General features: G+C 40.9%; 1 protein-coding gene across 4 annotated transcripts; it reads right to left on the bottom strand.

The window, feature by feature from the left end:
• Nucleotides 1-119: 119 nt before the first annotated feature.
• On the bottom strand, nucleotides 120-16,936 carry Kel (Kell metallo-endopeptidase (Kell blood group)). 4 transcript variants are annotated; one of them, XM_021165250.2, is made up of 18 exons: nucleotides 16,913-16,936; nucleotides 16,510-16,651; nucleotides 16,049-16,225; nucleotides 15,488-15,612; nucleotides 15,035-15,181; nucleotides 12,245-12,307; nucleotides 11,969-12,157; nucleotides 11,385-11,533; nucleotides 10,382-10,511; nucleotides 4,357-4,467; nucleotides 3,126-3,224; nucleotides 2,863-2,940; nucleotides 2,382-2,482; nucleotides 2,144-2,254; nucleotides 1,928-1,995; nucleotides 1,550-1,719; nucleotides 1,127-1,222; nucleotides 120-281 (listed from the first exon to the last, which is right to left on the bottom strand). In XM_021165250.2, the coding sequence occupies exons 1-18, from the start codon at nucleotides 16,934-16,936 to the stop codon at nucleotides 120-122; spliced, it is 2,142 nt and encodes a 713-aa protein (XP_021020909.2). The 4 variants fall into 4 exon arrangements, with proteins under 4 accessions (XP_021020909.2, XP_085695829.1, XP_085695830.1 ...); XM_085839703.1 differs by lacking the exons at nucleotides 10,382-10,511; nucleotides 11,385-11,533; XM_085839704.1 differs by lacking the exons at nucleotides 10,382-10,511; nucleotides 11,385-11,533; nucleotides 11,969-12,157.
• Nucleotides 16,937-17,636: the final 700 nt, after the last annotated feature.

Below are 17,636 nucleotides of genomic sequence, written 5' to 3'. Positions count from 1 at the left end.
AGCAAAAGCTAAATACACACTTTTATTTGGGAACAGAAAGAAGAAAGACATTTATTTTGACTTCAAGGATGGGCTCACAAGCAGCCCATGCATTTACATCAGTCTCTTTGGTAGCCAAGTTACCAGAGCTTGCAGCGGGCAGAGGGATTCAGAAGGGTGCCACGTGGACAATGAAAATGTTTGGCAAACTCTGGAGTATTGCTCAGGGGCCCATGTATTCGAAGGCTTGGAGGACTGTGAGGGTCCTGAGGGTCTTGTGAGCTCAGTCCCCTACACATTACCTGAGGAAGAAGATGGCCCAAAAGGGTAAGGAGTAGAGAAAGTCCCATAGGGTGATGGGGATGGGTTAGATACAAGGACTAGGAGATCGTAGGTAGAACAAAGAGGATGAAGGGCAGGGAACTCAGGAGAAACATGGATAATATATCACATGTAAATCATTCCATATGGCACTAGCCATGTAGGAAGACCACTGGTTATATAACATTACCGTTTATAATGACCAAAGTGAGGGTTAGTAGTGGAGTTATGTAAATGAACCACTACTGTATTGGAAAATTGTAGACCATGCCTGCTGAAAGAGCACAAGGTCCTTAAAGGAGGGATACCAATTTGAGACCAGCTCCCTGGACTGAGGTCTCTGAGTAGTGTGGTCATATGTTCAGCCTGTTATTGGCTCCTTTTAAAATATCCTATTTCTGAAACATGAGGGAAAAAGAAAGGAAGAAAAGAAAGAAAGAAAGGAAGGAAGGAAGAAAGGAAGAAAGGAAGAAAGAAAGAAAGAAAGAAAGAAAGAAAGAAAGAAAGAAAGAAAGAAAGGAAGAAAGGAAGGAAGAAAGGAAGAAAGAAAGAAAAAGAAAACAGGCTTATGTTATAGATAGACTTGTGGAGAGTCTTTTTCTCTTGGGGATGGGATGGGGAGACAGTTTTAGGATATGGTTAAAGAACCTGTAAACATCTAAAGGTGGTTCCAAAGCAACAAATGATAAGCAATAAAAGTGGGGATTCATAGTGTTAGACTTGCAAGTATGGAACAGTGTAGCAGGGAGCAAACATTCTTTTAGCAACAGTGATAGGGTCCTTAACTGATATGAAGCAAGTATATAGAGAGATGATAGATGTTTACCTGGGCATAGCTTCGGAAGAAAAGTTGATAGGGGCTAAGATCCAGGTTGGGCAGGGTCAACTCCCCAGTGTGCTCTACTATCCTCTTGCTATATGCCTAAATAAGGGTATGGGAAGAAAATTTCTTTTAGGCTTCAAATCTGTAGACATTTAGAAGTCTGACACCAGCTACATAGCATGGTACTCTAATAAGTTCCTAATCCTGCTTATTCAACTCTGCACTGATGTTGTGATCTAAGCCAAGAAGAAATAGTACTCACTGAAAGACCTACAGATGTCTTAGTAGATGGGAGATCTACAACGTAGGAAGAGGGTCCCAAGTTGCCATCTGTTCAATGGGAATGTGAAGGGCAGAAAGCTATGCAACCACATTTCCATGAGGGATAGTGGAAGGGAAAATGGAAAGATAGGGACCTCAGCACACCTGGAATGCAATGGCTACGCCTCCTATGTCTGCAGCATTTTCCAGGAGTGTGTGAGAACCATTGAAAGAGGATATGCTAGGCAAAGGGAAGGCAGCATAATGGCGCTCCAGGCATAGAAGTGCTTCTTGTAGGGCATGGGTGTCACAGGCTGGGCAGCCCCCAGGGAGTACTGTTAAAGATGAAACAAGACAATGAATTGGTGAAGGTCATTGGAATATAAGGGATATCTTGGACTGACCTGGCTGCCAGGAACATGGAACATTTTGCAAACTATCCATCCTCTAGCCTTTGAATAGCTTTCCCCTTCCTTTCGGACCTCCTTTATTGTCCTCCCTGGTGATCCCTTTGGCCCTACCTTCCAATGACTCATTACTCACAGAGTTGGTAGAAGATATGCAACAATTCATGGGCCATGATGCTACCAGCAGCGCCAAAGTTCACAGCTCTAAAGAGATGAGATCTGGTTTTACTTGCAAAATCTTTCAAAAGTATTTACTCCAATTTTCCAACTCCTAGTGTCATCCATCCTAACACCTGTTAATCCCTCTTGAGATCTCCCACCAAAAGACTCACCTTCAGAGAACGGTCCATACCTGGGGTAGCCAGGGTGGAAGAATGGAGGTTGGAGAAGGCCAGCAGGGAAGACCACCATATGGTCAGATATTGAATAGTAAGCATTGACCTCCCAGGGAGATTTCTGCCATCTGTGTGAAGAATACACACAAACAGCTCTATCATTTACTGTCTATGCAAGGCAATGCAGTCTCTGGCTTTGTTTCTGTTATCACTGTCCTCAGCCCATCTCTAGGATGAGGTATCTTGTTCTCATACCTGTGGTAGGGAAAGGGCTGCAAGAAGCTCTGGACATTTCTGGCCCGGAGGGATCGTACACAGCTCAGGAAAGATTGAAGGAAACTAGGACCAAGTTGTATCTGGAGAAGAGGCAGCAGGTCATTTGATGCACAGAAATGTATACAGATAGATGGTATTGGGAATATGTACACCTAAACAGGTAATCCCTGATATACATGCCACTGCACTCTGTAAAATCACCTCACATTTGCACAAAGTTCACATGCATCATCATGCAGATAAACATAGACATATCACAGAATGCATGTGTGTACATGTGAGTATATATACATGAAAGCTCTAGAAAGTTTCAATATTTTGCCTATAAGATCTAGCATGGTGGTAAAGAAGAGGTTGGCTCAGAATTGGCCACAGAAAATAGATTGCTTTGCAGACTCAGTTGCATCAGAGGAGTAAGAAACCAAGGGCGTAAGGGACACTGAGACGGACAAAGACGCACATCATTATATTGCTGTGTAGCTATGTCAGGCTTCACGGCCCGTTTTGGTGCCCCCATCTCCACCTGCAGTTGGGCGAGCTGGAAAGAGACACAGAAATTTGTAAGCTGCCAGAATTCCCTCATAAATCCTCATGAGCCATTAATACTGTCACCCAGATATGTGATCTTTACCCCCTTCTCTTTCTTCTATTCCCATTTCTTCACCCACTAACCAACTATCTCTTAAATGGCTTCAAGTTGGCTTGTAATCATCCTGGCATTACCTTGTTCAAAGCCTCTTTCTGTGTCTCCTCACTTATCCAGGAAAGCTTTTTGAGGCGTATGATGACAGCATCCTTTATCTCAGCAAATAATTCCATGGCCTATGGAATGTCGTCAGGAAAAGGAAAAAAAAAAAACAAAAAAAACAAAAAAGGGTAAGGATTAGTCTGTCCCTAGTCCTTCAGTATTCTGTAAAGAGACCTTGACCCTACTGGACTCCAAAGCTGTCAGAGAAAGGGGAAGGGCTCACAAGAAGGTTTGTTCCCCAGATTACCACAAATATCCAAAGTACAATGATTTGTGCGGTTACTAGGACAGTGTCAGTCTCAGAGAAGGTAATTAGTTGCCCCAAGAAGGGACCACAACAGTGCTTTGGCCATTGTGATAGCTGAGATTGATGGGCACTCTCATTTGGGTCCAACAACTCTCCCGGAAAAGCAGAGAGTATGGGGAACTACTGTTTCCGTCTCTGTTTTCAGGACTTTTGTCTTCATACCCTCCCGCTTAAGTCATACTTCTTCTCTTCTAAGTTCCTTAGCTTCCCAGCAAGTTGCAGTCTCCACAGTGATATGGCCTGAACTTTATACCTCCTTAATTTGCAATTACTCATTGTCTTATGTACATTCTTTCCAGGTGGAAGGAATTGGGTGACAGTTTCAGAAATGACTCTGGCTTCAGACTGACTAGGTTCAAATTTTGACTGCTATTTGGTGACTCCATGAAGTTAAATAACTCATTTGACTACTCTTGGTTCAATCCCTTCTTCCATCAAATCAGGAAAATAATTGTAATTAAACATATTTCATGTAAAATGCTTATATGTTTCCCACTCATTCAGAAGTTGCTTGTTTGTTCTCTATAAGATTACATCATCCTGTGCTTACGGTATATCATATGTTGTTCAAAACTCTTAGACAAACATGGAAATAGCCTTAAAGGTCAAGGAGTTTGTTTGTTTGTTTTTCTTTTTCTTTTTATGGTTGAAGAAACACAATACCAGGAATGTCCAGTGAGGTGTTTAAATTAATTCATGCTGGGAATACTTTGTGTCCTGTGCCTAAATTGCACTTGCCAAAGGGATTGAGCAGGCCCTAGGTTATCTCTTAGTTAACTTTCTTTTCTACCCGATTTCTGCTTTGCACATCACAAAGAAGTACACACTTCACAGAATAGGGCAAGGTGTATTGGGTGGAAAGGTTAGAAGGTTGCAGGCAGGGGTAAGCTCTCACATACAGCACTTCGAATGCTTGGGCCAAAAGCTTCACGAACAAACAGAGCTGCCAGAGTAGGCTCAAAGAAGGCTCCCGTCTGTTCCACACACTTCATCCATCGAGGGTAGGCTGGCTGCAAAAATATACTGGAGTGAGTAAGATCTGTTTAGGCCTCTGTTTTTATCACATTCCAATGCCAGTCATCCCAAAGGATGTTTTCTTTGATAAATTAAAAAAAAATTATTTCCAAGGGATAGGAAAACGACTCAGGCACTAAAGTGTCTGCCACACAAGTACAAAAACCTAAATAAAGGACCCCAGAACCAACATTGAAAAGTCAGGTCTGACAAGTCCATACCTTTGGTAGGATGGAGAAACTGATTGGCTGCCATTCAACCTATCTGAACCAATGAGTTTTAGGATTAGTGAGAAAACTGCCTCAAAAACTAAAGGTGAAGAGTGATAAAAAGACAGATATCTGATGAGGTCTCCATTTGCACACACAACTGCATATATGACATAGACATGCATACACTATACATGTAGACAACAACATATACATACATACACACACCTACACACACACACTTTTTTTTTTATCATTTTCTCTCTCAATTCATACTATTGCTCAGTAGAAAGAGGCTTCCCTTCTCCCTCAGAACCCAGGCTTGTTGCCTATTGATACAAAAGCAAGGCCCTTAGGAGGCATCCCTATGAGGAATAAAAGGCTCCTGGGAAAGGGAAGAAGAGTATCCAATCCTGAAATTGGGTCCAATCTACCACTCAGGTAGCCCAGGAGTTCCATCATACACTCCTTCCTCCCAGACCTCCATTCCTAACTTTAAACCAATGAGAGAAACTCTTTTCTTCTACAGCACCCACACCCAGTCTCAAAGGCTGGGGATCATATGGTAGAACCCTATCGATGAGTAAATGAGGGCTTCAGGCGATGCAATGTTTCCCATTAAAAGAGGTAAAAGCAAACCACTGAGCAACAAGTGCACCAATCACACTAGAATCCCTCTCACCAGGGAAAGTTGGCAGGCACTGCATATGTTAAAGGAATGTGGAAACAGAGGACGGTGGACAGGCTGAAATATAAACGGCGGAAGAAATACTTCCAATGCAAGATAACGGAGCTCAATGGTTTCATTTTATGGCAGTGAAAATGCTTGTATGTCTCCTACAAACCACGAATAATAAGACTATATAGCAATTATAAAAATCAAGAAAGCTCCAAGAGTATGTAAAGATTTCTAGATAAAATTCTATAACAAATTATTAAAGGAATGTTTTTGAAGGCATGGAAAATAATGTGTAACTATTAAACACCATTGTAGGATCACTGGGGACCAAATATGTCAAAATAATATAAAATGTAACAATTTAAAGGGCTCATTTAACTGGGATACAAGACAGACTAGGAGCTACAAACACAGATAAGAGCCTGCTTGCTATAAAAAAAAAGAATTGGGCCCCCAGTAACATAACAGAGTCCCATATCAGAAACACAGGACACAGAGAGGCTGCAGCAAACTGGAGTATGAATTAAGCAAAAATGACCAGCTCCTCAAATAAGTCTGTTTGCTTACACAAATGCACACATGCATATATGTTCACAGACTGTAAATCTATTAGAATGTTTCCTTCTAATTTTTCAATGTAAATTACTCCAAACACCAACGAATCCTGTCTGTAGAATAAATTTGTCCTTAAAGACCCCTACAATCCTGCCCTTACACATAATATCCAGCATTTACAAATGTCAGCTATTAACTTAAATCCATGTACTTTAGGTAGACCAGCTGTACAAACAAGAGAAACGCCTGTTCTACCTTCCTCACAGGCTTGAATATCAGGTGACATAATTCCTTAAAAGCACTCTGTTTATTCTAACTTTCCAGGGAATTTGATTAGCATTACTCAGTACATCCCATTGCCATGCTGATGGCATTTTCTTAACATCAGGAAAGCATCTGGAAACATTGCAAATCACATCCTAGTAGAGGAGATAAAGAAATTGATATGGAATGATGGTGCAATATGAGTGGACTCTTGTCTGATTCAACCATAACTAAATATCACAAGAATGATTCAGGGTTAATTTGACCATTCTGCCCTGCCTATGGATAATCATAACTGCTATTTTTCTTGCATTCCTTTTCTGCATTTGATATTTTGCTTTTGTTCTAACATTACCCAGCACACATAGCTTATTCTCTCTCTCTCTCTCTCTCTCTCTCTCTCTCTCTCTCTCTCTCTCTCTCTCTCTCTCTCCCTCTCCCCCTCCCCCCCCCCCCTCTCTCTCTCTCTCTCTCTCTCTCTCTCCTGAACTATAAATAGTCAAAACATGGACACTTGTGTATTTGGTCCACTGGTACATAATGGGTGTCATAGGAACATGTTTGTATAGTTGGCACACAACAAATGTTATCACGTACTCCACATGCAGTGAGTGATGGCACACACCTGCAATGCTAGCAGCTGAAGGGCAGAGGCAGGAGAATTAGAAGTTCTAAGTTATAATGGTGAGGCTCTGCCTCAAAAAATTTTGAAAAAACATAAAAATATCACATAAATGAATACATAAATCTAGCTAAATCCTGTAACCTGACCTAATACTTTTCTACCAAGATCTTGACAGTTTTGTTGATTAAGAGCTTTTGTGTAAAATTGCAGATAACTTAGAATCCGAGAAAAAAGGTAACTGAAAAGACTTTTTTAAACAAAATTTTCAGTTGTCTAAATTGTGTTGTAGGGCTGAATAATAAATAGTTCTCATTGTACAGAGATAAATGTGAAATCTTGCTTCCATTGTCCCAATTCCAGTTTCATGAGTTTCATAATAAAAATAGGCATTTCCATTGATCATGTTCTCAAAATTAACCAACAAAAAAGGGTCAGATTTGACACTTCTTGATTTTTCAAAATAAGAATATACATTAGAATTCCCCAGAGAAATCAGAAGGCTAATAAACATTGTATGGACCTAAAAAAAAAAAAATCAAGTCTAGAGTCTGGTACTGCCATTGACTCCTCACTACCTCTTATCTACAAGGCAGGAAATTCCACGGCTCATGTTCTTGAAACACACTCTTTTAAAACATAAATCAGATAATTTCTATAAATTTCCTGTTTCATGAAAAGAAAGGCAAGTATCTTTACAATGACTTGCCAGACCTCCTTTCCTCTGAGTTTTACTTCAGAGCTATCCTACTTGCTTATTCAGTTCTAGACCACCTTGGATATACTTCAGCCGTAGCACTGGGCCTTACATGCAGAACCCCATTATTTTTCTCTGCCAGAGTTATGAGGACGATCACACGTGCTACACCAATTTTTACCTAGTCTCTTTCATGCATTGTTCTTGTGAAATAAGGCCAGGCAATATCTTCCTTGATCTAAATATTGCTTCAGTTTTATCTGTTACTAAGGGTTCCTACTGATATTCAACCCTCTCTGATCACCCTGTTTTAGGAGCCATCAAGGCTATCTATTGTCTTAATTGTATTCTTTAGTAGCACAGCTCTGTCTTTTATGTACTAAGACCGTCAAGTATTAGCAGCATAAACTATGTGGAACCTAAAGCCAAATATACTCAACTATCTTGTCCTTTATAAAAGAGTTTGCTAGCCCAAAGCTGTAGCACTCATATATTTCTCAGTCTGGCCTGGTGTGTTAAGATATAGGTTCATGGGGCTAGAGCGATGGTTCAGCAGTTAAGAGCACTGCTGGTGCTCTTCCAGAGGGCTTGGATTTGAGTCCTAGCACCCACAAGACTGTAACCCATAACTGTAACTCCAGTTCCAGAGGGCCTGATAGCTTCCCATAGATATACCATACATGCAGGCAAAATGCCAATGGACAGGAAGGAAAATTAAATAAATAATTAAAAAAAAGATATAGGTTCATGAGCCAAACAGATTTATTTTGGATCCTGATTCTTCACTTAAGAGCAATGACTTGTTAGGGGAGGTTGTCATTCTTTTACCTGTTTCTGAACATGGGACCTAAAACCTTGCGCATTTCTGGGAGGATTAAATAATATGTTTAGTGAGTGGGATACATGGATGACTGATTAACTTTAAGCCTTATTAGATGGTGTAACATTATTGCTCTGTGTCACTTTTTGTTAATTCAGAAAGGTGACACAGGTTTTCCAAGGCCATACTTTATTTTCATAATTCTATATCCCAGTAAAAAGGATGGTGATTACAGGCTTTGTAAGCCTTTCACATTCTTTAAGCATGAGTCTCTGTTTTGACATGTTTATACCTTCTAAGACATGACCTCATGCCACAGTCTTGGTATTTACAGGAAGCTAGTTTTATTTTTTCCAGGAAGTTTGCAGCTGGGGTTTTGCTCTGCTTCATCTGATCAAGAGATAGGTTGCATAGTAGCTTCTTATGAATCTACCCCTCACTGAGTGACCATCCTAGTGGATAATGGTCTAAAATACAATGAAAAACCACACTGACCTTGAAGCCAGACAGTCAGAGAAGATCCCTGCTCTAACTTATTACTATAGTCAGGTTCCTGAAGACTCATATATTTGTTAATCCATCTCTACAATAAACATAAAATGAGCTTGATGTGGTAGAGCACACGTTTCTTCTCTGTTGGGAGACAGAGGCAGGCAGATCTCTGTGACTTCTAAGCCAACATCATCTATATGGTGACCTCCAATGCAGCCACAGCTACATAGTGAGACTATCTCTAAAAAACTCAAAGGATAAATAAATAAAAAAAAACATATAATGATATTATGCTAGATCATACAAATTTGAGATTTAGGTCAATAAATGAAATTATCTAGGCCTTTATATACCATAAATAATCAATGTCTATATGTCAGCCTCAACAAAAAAAATCCTTTACAAATTTGAGGAGGGGGAAATTAATTAGTGCACATGTAGAGTTCAGAAGACCACCTCAGGTGCCAAACTTCGTTTTCCACTATACTTGAGTTGAGACTGGATTTCTTTGATTTGCCATTGTATATACCAGGCTATTGGGACCCTGAATGTCCAGGGGCTCTCTTGTCTCCACTCCATCTTGTAGTAGAACCACTGGGACTACAGATAATACTATTGCAATTCACTTCAAGCTAGGGACTCAAACTCAAGCCCTCTCCCCTGAGTGGCAAGCACTTTAGTCACTAAGCCATCTTCCCAGAACTGAACAGAGATTTTAAGATACCTTTTAAAGTAGAGAAATTATCCATAGATTAATAAGAGCAAAGGTTATTTTCTTTCAAGGCAGACCATAAAGGAAGGTCTTCACTGAGGTAAGGATGTGCCTAATGCTCTAGACGTTTCCACTTGGATTTGAAAAGGTCTGACACAGGATGCCAAGGAACTCTGACTGAAGATCTTTATCGGATAATGCATCTGTCCGGTTAACTGCTTCTACACACTTCTTATATACCCTACTCAGATATATGAAGAGCTGACCAACCATATCCATTTGTAACTAAACAATTTCATAGGATCAGGAATGAACTCTGTGATGCACATTTAAATACTGCCAAATACTGTTCTTTATAATAAATCTTTTTTTTTTAATTTTTCTTAAAACACTGTGTTTTATTTTCATGTTTCATCAGAAGTGGGGAAATCTTTTAAAGTAGGGAAAAACCCAAGAATTTTTTAAAAACAAAATCTGTATCAATTTTCCATTTTCTTAATGTGCCTTCCATTTACCCAGTCACCATTTTCCTATTAGATCAGTACAAGCCTCTGGGACCTGTAGATTTCTTCACAATAAATCTTAAGCTTTAGGGCCAGGTCTTCAAACCATAGAATCCAGGAAAACAGAACATTGCTTAAGAGTAATGGTAAAGGAAGGGTTCTTTCTAAATTTTAGTTTTATGCCAGAACTCTAATGTTCAGTCAAAGGCCACAGAAGTAGCCAGTTAGTATCTTGATTCTAAAGATATACTCTGACTTCCTATCTTGTGTACATCCACGGTGTGGGACCTCTCCTCCTATGCCTTTTTACCTCAATAATTATCCCAATAGAGAAAATACATCGCCTTCTCTCCTCACCAGGGGTGGTCGTTCTTTCAGCTTCCGTAGTTTCTGGATCAGTTCTCTGCGTGCCTCCTGGAATTTAGTGTCCAGTGCTGGTGAAAGCGTATCCACCAGCCCCAAGATCATGTAGCTCTGTATACTCTCCCTGTAGATACAAAATTCCCAACCCAAAGCTAAAACTCCTAAACATGATCATATGAATAATCCCTTCAACAAACTACTGTGGTATACTTGTACATAGCCCCTTCTCCTCTGTATTTATACAAAGAGTAACTGCTATATAAGCAAAACCATCAAGAATAAAGTCTTATTTGATTTGGCTTTGGGAGTGACAGAGGAATGGTGGAAAGAAGCTCTCTTCTGAAGTTACTGGGAGAGGACTTGATTTATCTGTTTTCACACCCAGGAAACCTCAGCTTATCTAAAGGCAGATTTTTAAGTATAACAAACCTGAGTTTTCGGATTCCCTTCATTCTGCTGATATCTACATCTGTCTATCTCTGTCTATCTCTGTCTATCTCTATCTCTATCTCTATCTCTATCTCTATCTCTATCTCTATCTCTATCTCTATCTCTAGCTCTCTAGCTCTAGCTCTAGCTCTCTAGCTCTAGCTCTCTAGCTCTAGCTCTAGCTCTAGCTCTAGCTTTAGCTCTAGCTCTTTGCCTCCCTATAAAGGATTTCTAGACAGTGGTGACACTAGGGTGCTATAGAGACTTACTTTCATACCCTTCAGAGTTGGGCTTTTCTGCATTTTAAATAGTGCACAAACTCTGTAAAGGATGATGGTACATTCCTGGTAGACACCTCATCTATCTCAACCTTATATCCTTGATGTGTCACATGGTCATCACATCCCAAAGCCTTACATAATTCTTGATTTTTATGTTTTCTTCTGTGCCACCCACCCTATCTTTCTGTGTCTCTCCATGTCACAGGTGCCTGCCTCCCACTCACGGTGTCCCTGATACCTCATTCTCATCCCATCCCCAATATCTGTCCAACTCCACCTGGTCAAACCTGTGATTCAGCAGCCCTTCTTCTACAAGTTGTGACATGTTTCTCAAGTAGTCTAGGTCATGGACCACGAGGGTTTGGGAGGAATTCAGTGACATCGGTGTGAATATTGCTTGTAAACAGGATAACCAGTCGATGGCTGGGGCCATTTCCTTAGAGAAAAGACACAAAGCTAAAGAGGAGGACAACAAAAGGAACAGGAAGGAGAGGGAATAGGATATGCTAGAGGAAGGATTGGAGACTAGAGTTAAGGACAAACTGAATTGAAGGGAAGGGGGCAACAAGATGGCAGTGGTTACAGGTACTTGTCACCAGGCCTGACTACCTGACTTCAGTTTCCTAGACTATATGGTAGAAGGCAAAAATCCAAATCCCACAAATTCTTCTCTGGCTTTCATCTTCACACCTAGTCACATTCCTGCCTAAAGTCCCACAGAAAGAATAAATGAATAAGTAAACAAACAAACAAACAAATAATTGCATTTGAAAAGTAAAGGAATTAACACAGTAGAAGAAAGAAGATTTAAAAAGAGAAAAGTTTGAGAGACCATCAAGCACAGAGTCCTCAGGCCCTCAGTTTTTGGCACCTGAAGTTCATCAATAGTAACCACGTGAAAGAGCTTGTCCTGTGCCTGCTGCTGCTGCTGTGGCCTCAGAAACTGGAACAGCCGGGAGGTAAAGACGATGGACCAGGAGGCATGTTGTTGTGCTTCCTGTGGGTTACTCCCCAGTAATGTTCCCAGCCTGTTCAGGTATGTCACATATTCCCGTAGGATCTAGAGGAGGGGAATCTTAGTCACAAAAACTAGAAGGCTTTCACTTGGAGGGCAAGGGGACAAGGTGCATGTTGTGTGGCATCTTACCTGAGCATAGACCTTCTGTTCCTGCTCTTGCTGGAGAAGAATGTCAAACTCCGGCTGGTCTATCTGGACACAAGAGAGACTGGAGAGAAGTGGGCACATAGAGGGTAGAGAGAATAGGCATGGGAAGGTAGGGGAGGTACCATGGAAGGTGGGAAGATGAGAATAAAGAGATGAGAGAGAAGATACCATACTAAGAAAGACAGTGACTGGTAAAAGTCTATGCATTCAAATGTTGACCTTTTCAACAACAGAAGAATACAGATTTGTTTAGAAGATTATTTTGTGCCAGTATAGATCTAGAGTCAAGGGTGTGAGATACCCATGTCAGGTATACTAATTAAAACATATTCAAACTCAGTAACAAAATGTGTTTTTAATACATGTTTGTAAAACACAATTAATACAGAGATTTCATCATGAATAAAACATCAAACTTTGCTTATCATGCTTTTATTTTTTACAATAAATTCTGCAATGTTTCGTGCTTGTGGCATGGTTCTGCAGTAGAGTAGTTGCCTAATAGGATGAGGCCTGAGAGCCAATCCCTAGCACCAAATTTCACAATGTATTTTAACCTATTTTAAAATTGTAATTATTTTTTAGAGACCCACAGTAGTTTTGTTTCATTTCGAGAAACCAGTATATCTTTAGAATTACAAATAAATGCAAATTTGATAGTTTGTTCACTATAGACTTTGCATTAATTTATATTTTAAAATTATTCATATTTAAATACATTTATACTGATACTACGTGTAGAGGACCTGTTAAACTTTGCACCCTAAGCAAGTGCCCGTACCCTAATTTACATTTGATTCTTTGTTTTCAAGTTTTGCTTTCTCTCGTTTGATTTTGATATTCTACTCCTATTCCAATATCCCAATCCCACTGGCCTCTATACTTTTCTTACATCTTGAAAAAAAGTCTTTCAATTACACTGAACTCCACTAATAATCTCTGTGCATTCTTACATTGTGTGTGTGTGTGTGTCTAGCTGTAAGTTTTCAATGGCTCTACTCTGTCTATGAGGGAATCTCTGAAATCCTTCGTTCCTTTCTCCTATCCCTCCTCCCCTTTTCTTTGTAATGCCACCCATGCTGGTCCATCTTCTTTCTCTGTAATTCCTCGTACTCTTCGGTTCCTCCTGCTTCAGCATCTCATGGGCTCCTCTGCATTCCACTCTGTAGCTAAGCTTACTCTAAGAGCCTAGCTACTTACTCTAAGGCAGACTGGAGCTAACTAAGTGACTCAGTGTTTCCTCCATCTCCTTTATTTATTTTTAACTACAGAAACCTTGGAAAGTCTCTGGGACCATCAACAATGTGTTTAAACTGACCATATTCTCACGCTCGGCTCATTTTCCATTTGCTATTATGAATCAAATTCAAGTATGTTAACTTAGATTAAATATGTTAACAGCTGCTTCAAGTTGCCTCCAAAGCTGATTCTACTTGAGCTCTACATAGATCCATGGTAATATCTGAAAGGCTTTAGTAGCTCCTCTCTTTTTCTATATGTTAATATTTATCAACTCTTCTTGATTTTCTGGGCCAATAATCACCAAGCCCAGTCTCATATTTTCCTTCCCACTTTTCTTTCCATTCAAATTCCAGGCCAGCTTCCCACTGATCATGTGCCGAGGCCGCAACATTCCAAGTATTCTCCTTAACTCAGAATTTCCCTGTAACCCCTTTATGGTGTCTTTTAGTTTCATTTTGTCACCTGTATAATTAGCCATGTCCCAAAGCTCCATTGATGTCTTCCTATCTAACTTTGTCCTTAACCACTTTAGATTTTAGTTAATCCTACCAAACCCTAATAGTTAAATTTATGAATGCACATGTTAAAGCCGAATCTTAGAATACCACATACTGACGGCCATGTCTTCTGGATTAATTATTCTGTACAAAGCTGTGGAATTCAGATACAACTATAGAACACTCCAGTGTTTACCACAGGAGTGATGGCTCCTTTCTTTCTTCCTTCCTTCCTTCCTTTCTTTCTTTCTTTCTTTCTTTCTTTCTTTCTTTCTTTCTTTCTTTCTTTCTAAACTCATCCAACACCTCGTAGTGGTCACTAGCTGTTGAGAACTCTAGTCTGTTGAGGGCACAGACTTTCTGATTACTTAATGCTGAGAGAATCTAATGGATGACAGAGAGACTTCGAGCAAATTGTATCTAGCATGTCAGGGAAGACTTACTGGAAGAAACTTCCAGGGCAAACACATAGGAGCCTTCTAGGATTGTTACAGGCAAGAAAGAACAATGAGCAAAGAGAAGACGAATATTTTTGACACTACATGTGAGTAAGAAGAAAACTGAGTATAAAGGACAGACAGAATGGAACAAGAAATAAGGATAGAGGTCAGATAACAAACTTAAAATTCTTTGCTAAGGAATAGGGGCCATATCTTGATGACTGAGTGATCCATTAAAATGATAGGCTCTTAGCTATCAAGTTTAGAAAGGTGCTTTAAGGAAAATAAAGAGAAAATAAGACAAGAGGCATTTTGGAGATAGGATGAATGAAGAGGTCCAGAAGAAATCCGTATATGCAATAAAGAAAGCTGAAAACTTTTACTTCACCCTTCAAAGTGCTGGCTCTGCTCGAGCTTTTCCCCTACCTGGTGGCCCTGATCACTGTAATACCAATTTTCCCTTAAGGAAGGGCTGCTCCCTACATTGTACATGTATCTTATCTCCCAGTCTGAGATCTCTTTTGTTAGTAGTGATAGATAGACTAGAGTTCCAGACTCAGGTGCAACTGTGGTTTTGCCCGTTTATCCCTCACCTGGATGATTGGTGTATGTGGAGGGGATGGATGAGGTCGTAGATAGGCTCGGAAGAATGGAAAGTGGCCATACTGACTCATCAGAAGCCTCAGATTTTGGTTGAAGTCCAAGGAAGTCCAGTTGCCAGTGATGTTCCAGCCTCCAAGCTTCGAAGAAGAGAGACAAACCTGAACCTAGGGATCCATGAGATCAATACCCAAATGTGTGCATCTTTCCCTTCTTCTTATCCATAAGCTCCTTTTTTTTTTTTTTTTTTCTGAGCACCTTGCTGCTTCTAGCATGTCTCCTTTCTCTAAGTCTTGATTCTTCAGAGTAGTTTCATTTATATCTCCCTCACAGAACGTGGAATCTCTAAGAAAGAACCCTATATTCTATAAAATCATGGCAGCCCTCAGCATGCATTCATTGTTCATATGAATTACTTAGAAAGTTAACACCCCAATTTTCCTCACCTCTTCAATAATCTGTATGAGTGGACCAGACCCTGAAGCTTCAATGGCATCTGTATCCATGCAGGAGTTATAAAATTGGAAGGCTTTCTCCTCTTCAGATCCTAGGTGCCAGGACCCTGGGGCCTCTAGAAAGGAATCACAGGAGAATGCAATGAGTGGATACTGTTACAGGGACAAACAGGAGATGGCCACCTCATGGGGATGTTGAGAAAACTTTCCCATAGGGAAGTAGAAGAGGATCAAGCTCAAATAAATAAGGGGAGCTCCCAGTTTTTATGGGTTCAACTTGACAGCAGGATAGATGAGCAAAGAGAAGGAGTGGAGACAAAAAGACAATGAAGACCAACAATGAAAACACAGGAAGGGAAGCAAGAAAGAAAAAGGGTGGAAAAAAAGAAAAAGATTCAGATTAAGTAAGATGTGAATAAAGCAGAATGGGTAGGAGTGGAAGGCAAGAGCAAGAAGGAGGTTTTCTAGATTTGTGCAGAATTTAGAACTATCAAGATCACATGAGATTCAGTTGTGTACTTTCTCAGAGACTCTGCCAATATGTGTCCTCACCCAACAGTCTCCACAGTCGGCTCTTGTTCTCTTCTGTAAGTGCTTGGAAAGAGTCACTGGTCCCATTGGCTTTTTCACAGGCAAAGCTGAAAAAGTCAGTGCAGGGGGCTACGCTTCTGTTTCCAGAGGCCAGGTAATGGTCCAGGAGCTCTATACACACAGGTGTCTCACATGGACCTGTGAAAGAAAAGCTCAGAGCTAGGTAAGAAGAACAAAGTGAACAAGGGCTCCCCCCAGGGGCTGGCAAAGGACTTTTAGTGAGGTGCATAGGAGGGACAGACTTTAGGAAGGACATGGTATGACTTGTTGCCTGCTGTGTGTTGGATTCAGAGAGAAAGCAGTCTAGATCCCCAGGGACCATGAAGATAGGGGCAAGTTTGGCATGGGGCAGGAGTATTAGGGGTATGGACCAAGGCATATGACAGAGGGCTGCCTGGGTCAGGGGTGTTCCATGATCTTACAAGGACCACAGTTCCGGAAGATGTAAAACCAAAGCATAGAAGAACCAAGGAGCAGGCCACAGAGCAGGACAGCTAGCAGCACCCATCTGGCTCTTGTCAACTGTCTGCTCCATTCAGTTGGAAGCCTCTCTTCTGGAGAACTCTAGTCAGGGAACCAAGAGGGGGAAAAGAAAAACATCACAAAGAAGTTTGGGAGGATAGAGAGGACAAGATTATAAGGAGAAGGGGGTAAAGGGGCTAGTGTTATTGTTCCTTTGTATAGAGGTAATTCTGCTTATTCTCCTTAAAAGCCAGCCTTTCTTAGATCTTTAGTGCAGATAGCATTCATTTGATAAAAGGATCAAACAGGATTTGCAGGACTTTAGAAAAAGAAGATATCAATGTGATGGCAGAGGCCACTTACCTCCTGGCTCCAGGGAGGTCCCATTCTGCTGCTCTGGCTCTGTCCCCTCAGCTTTCCCCCTTTTGTCCTTCTCCTCCTGAAGTGACTAGAGGAAGGAGGAGGACAAAGAATCTGGTTCCAAAAGGAAGGATATATTAAAAACAGAATTGTCATGCCACTCTGGCCCTCCCCCTCCCCACATTTTCATCTTAAGGCCATTCCCCAAATGAAGCACTTCTTGGCTGTTCCAGTTTCCCCACCTTCCCTCATTAACTGCCTTGCTTTCCCCTTCTATTCTGGAGGCTTCATACTCCCTCCTCTCTAGCACTTGTTGGGGAGACACAATATTTGCACATAGCCACCCTAACCCCCAACTAGGCTCTGGCTCCAGAAGGGGGTGCTTCTCAAGAACACTTGCCATCTGTCTCTGCTCCTCTCTGGCTCCCAGAATCCTCTCTGGTTCTTTTTCAGCTGCTGTATCTAAAGCATTCAGAAAATGACCTCCCTTTTGCCCCTAGTCCCAGTGGCCCTGGATAAGGGGCAACTCTTCCACTCTCACTGTCCCCAAATGTGTACTGTTGGCCTCTGGGTGGAGCCTGCTTATCAGTGAGGGAACACTCAGGCCTCTCCTCCTCTTTTATCTTAGTTTTTCAGGGGAGAGAGGGAGGAGCTCACTCAACAAGCAATCTTGCCCTTCGTCTGCTCCTTGTGTTTGGCTCTGTAACTTTGTTCATAATGTCTCCTT

The sequence above is a fragment of the Mus caroli genome, unplaced genomic scaffold (genome assembly GCF_978045245.1).
Source record: "Mus caroli unplaced genomic scaffold, Mus_caroli_1 scaffold_7, whole genome shotgun sequence".
NCBI classification, from domain to species: Eukaryota; Metazoa; Chordata; class Mammalia; order Rodentia; family Muridae; genus Mus; species Mus caroli.
The sequence above is the reverse complement of the archived record's forward strand: the minus strand, read 5'-3'. Positions and strand labels throughout refer to the sequence as shown.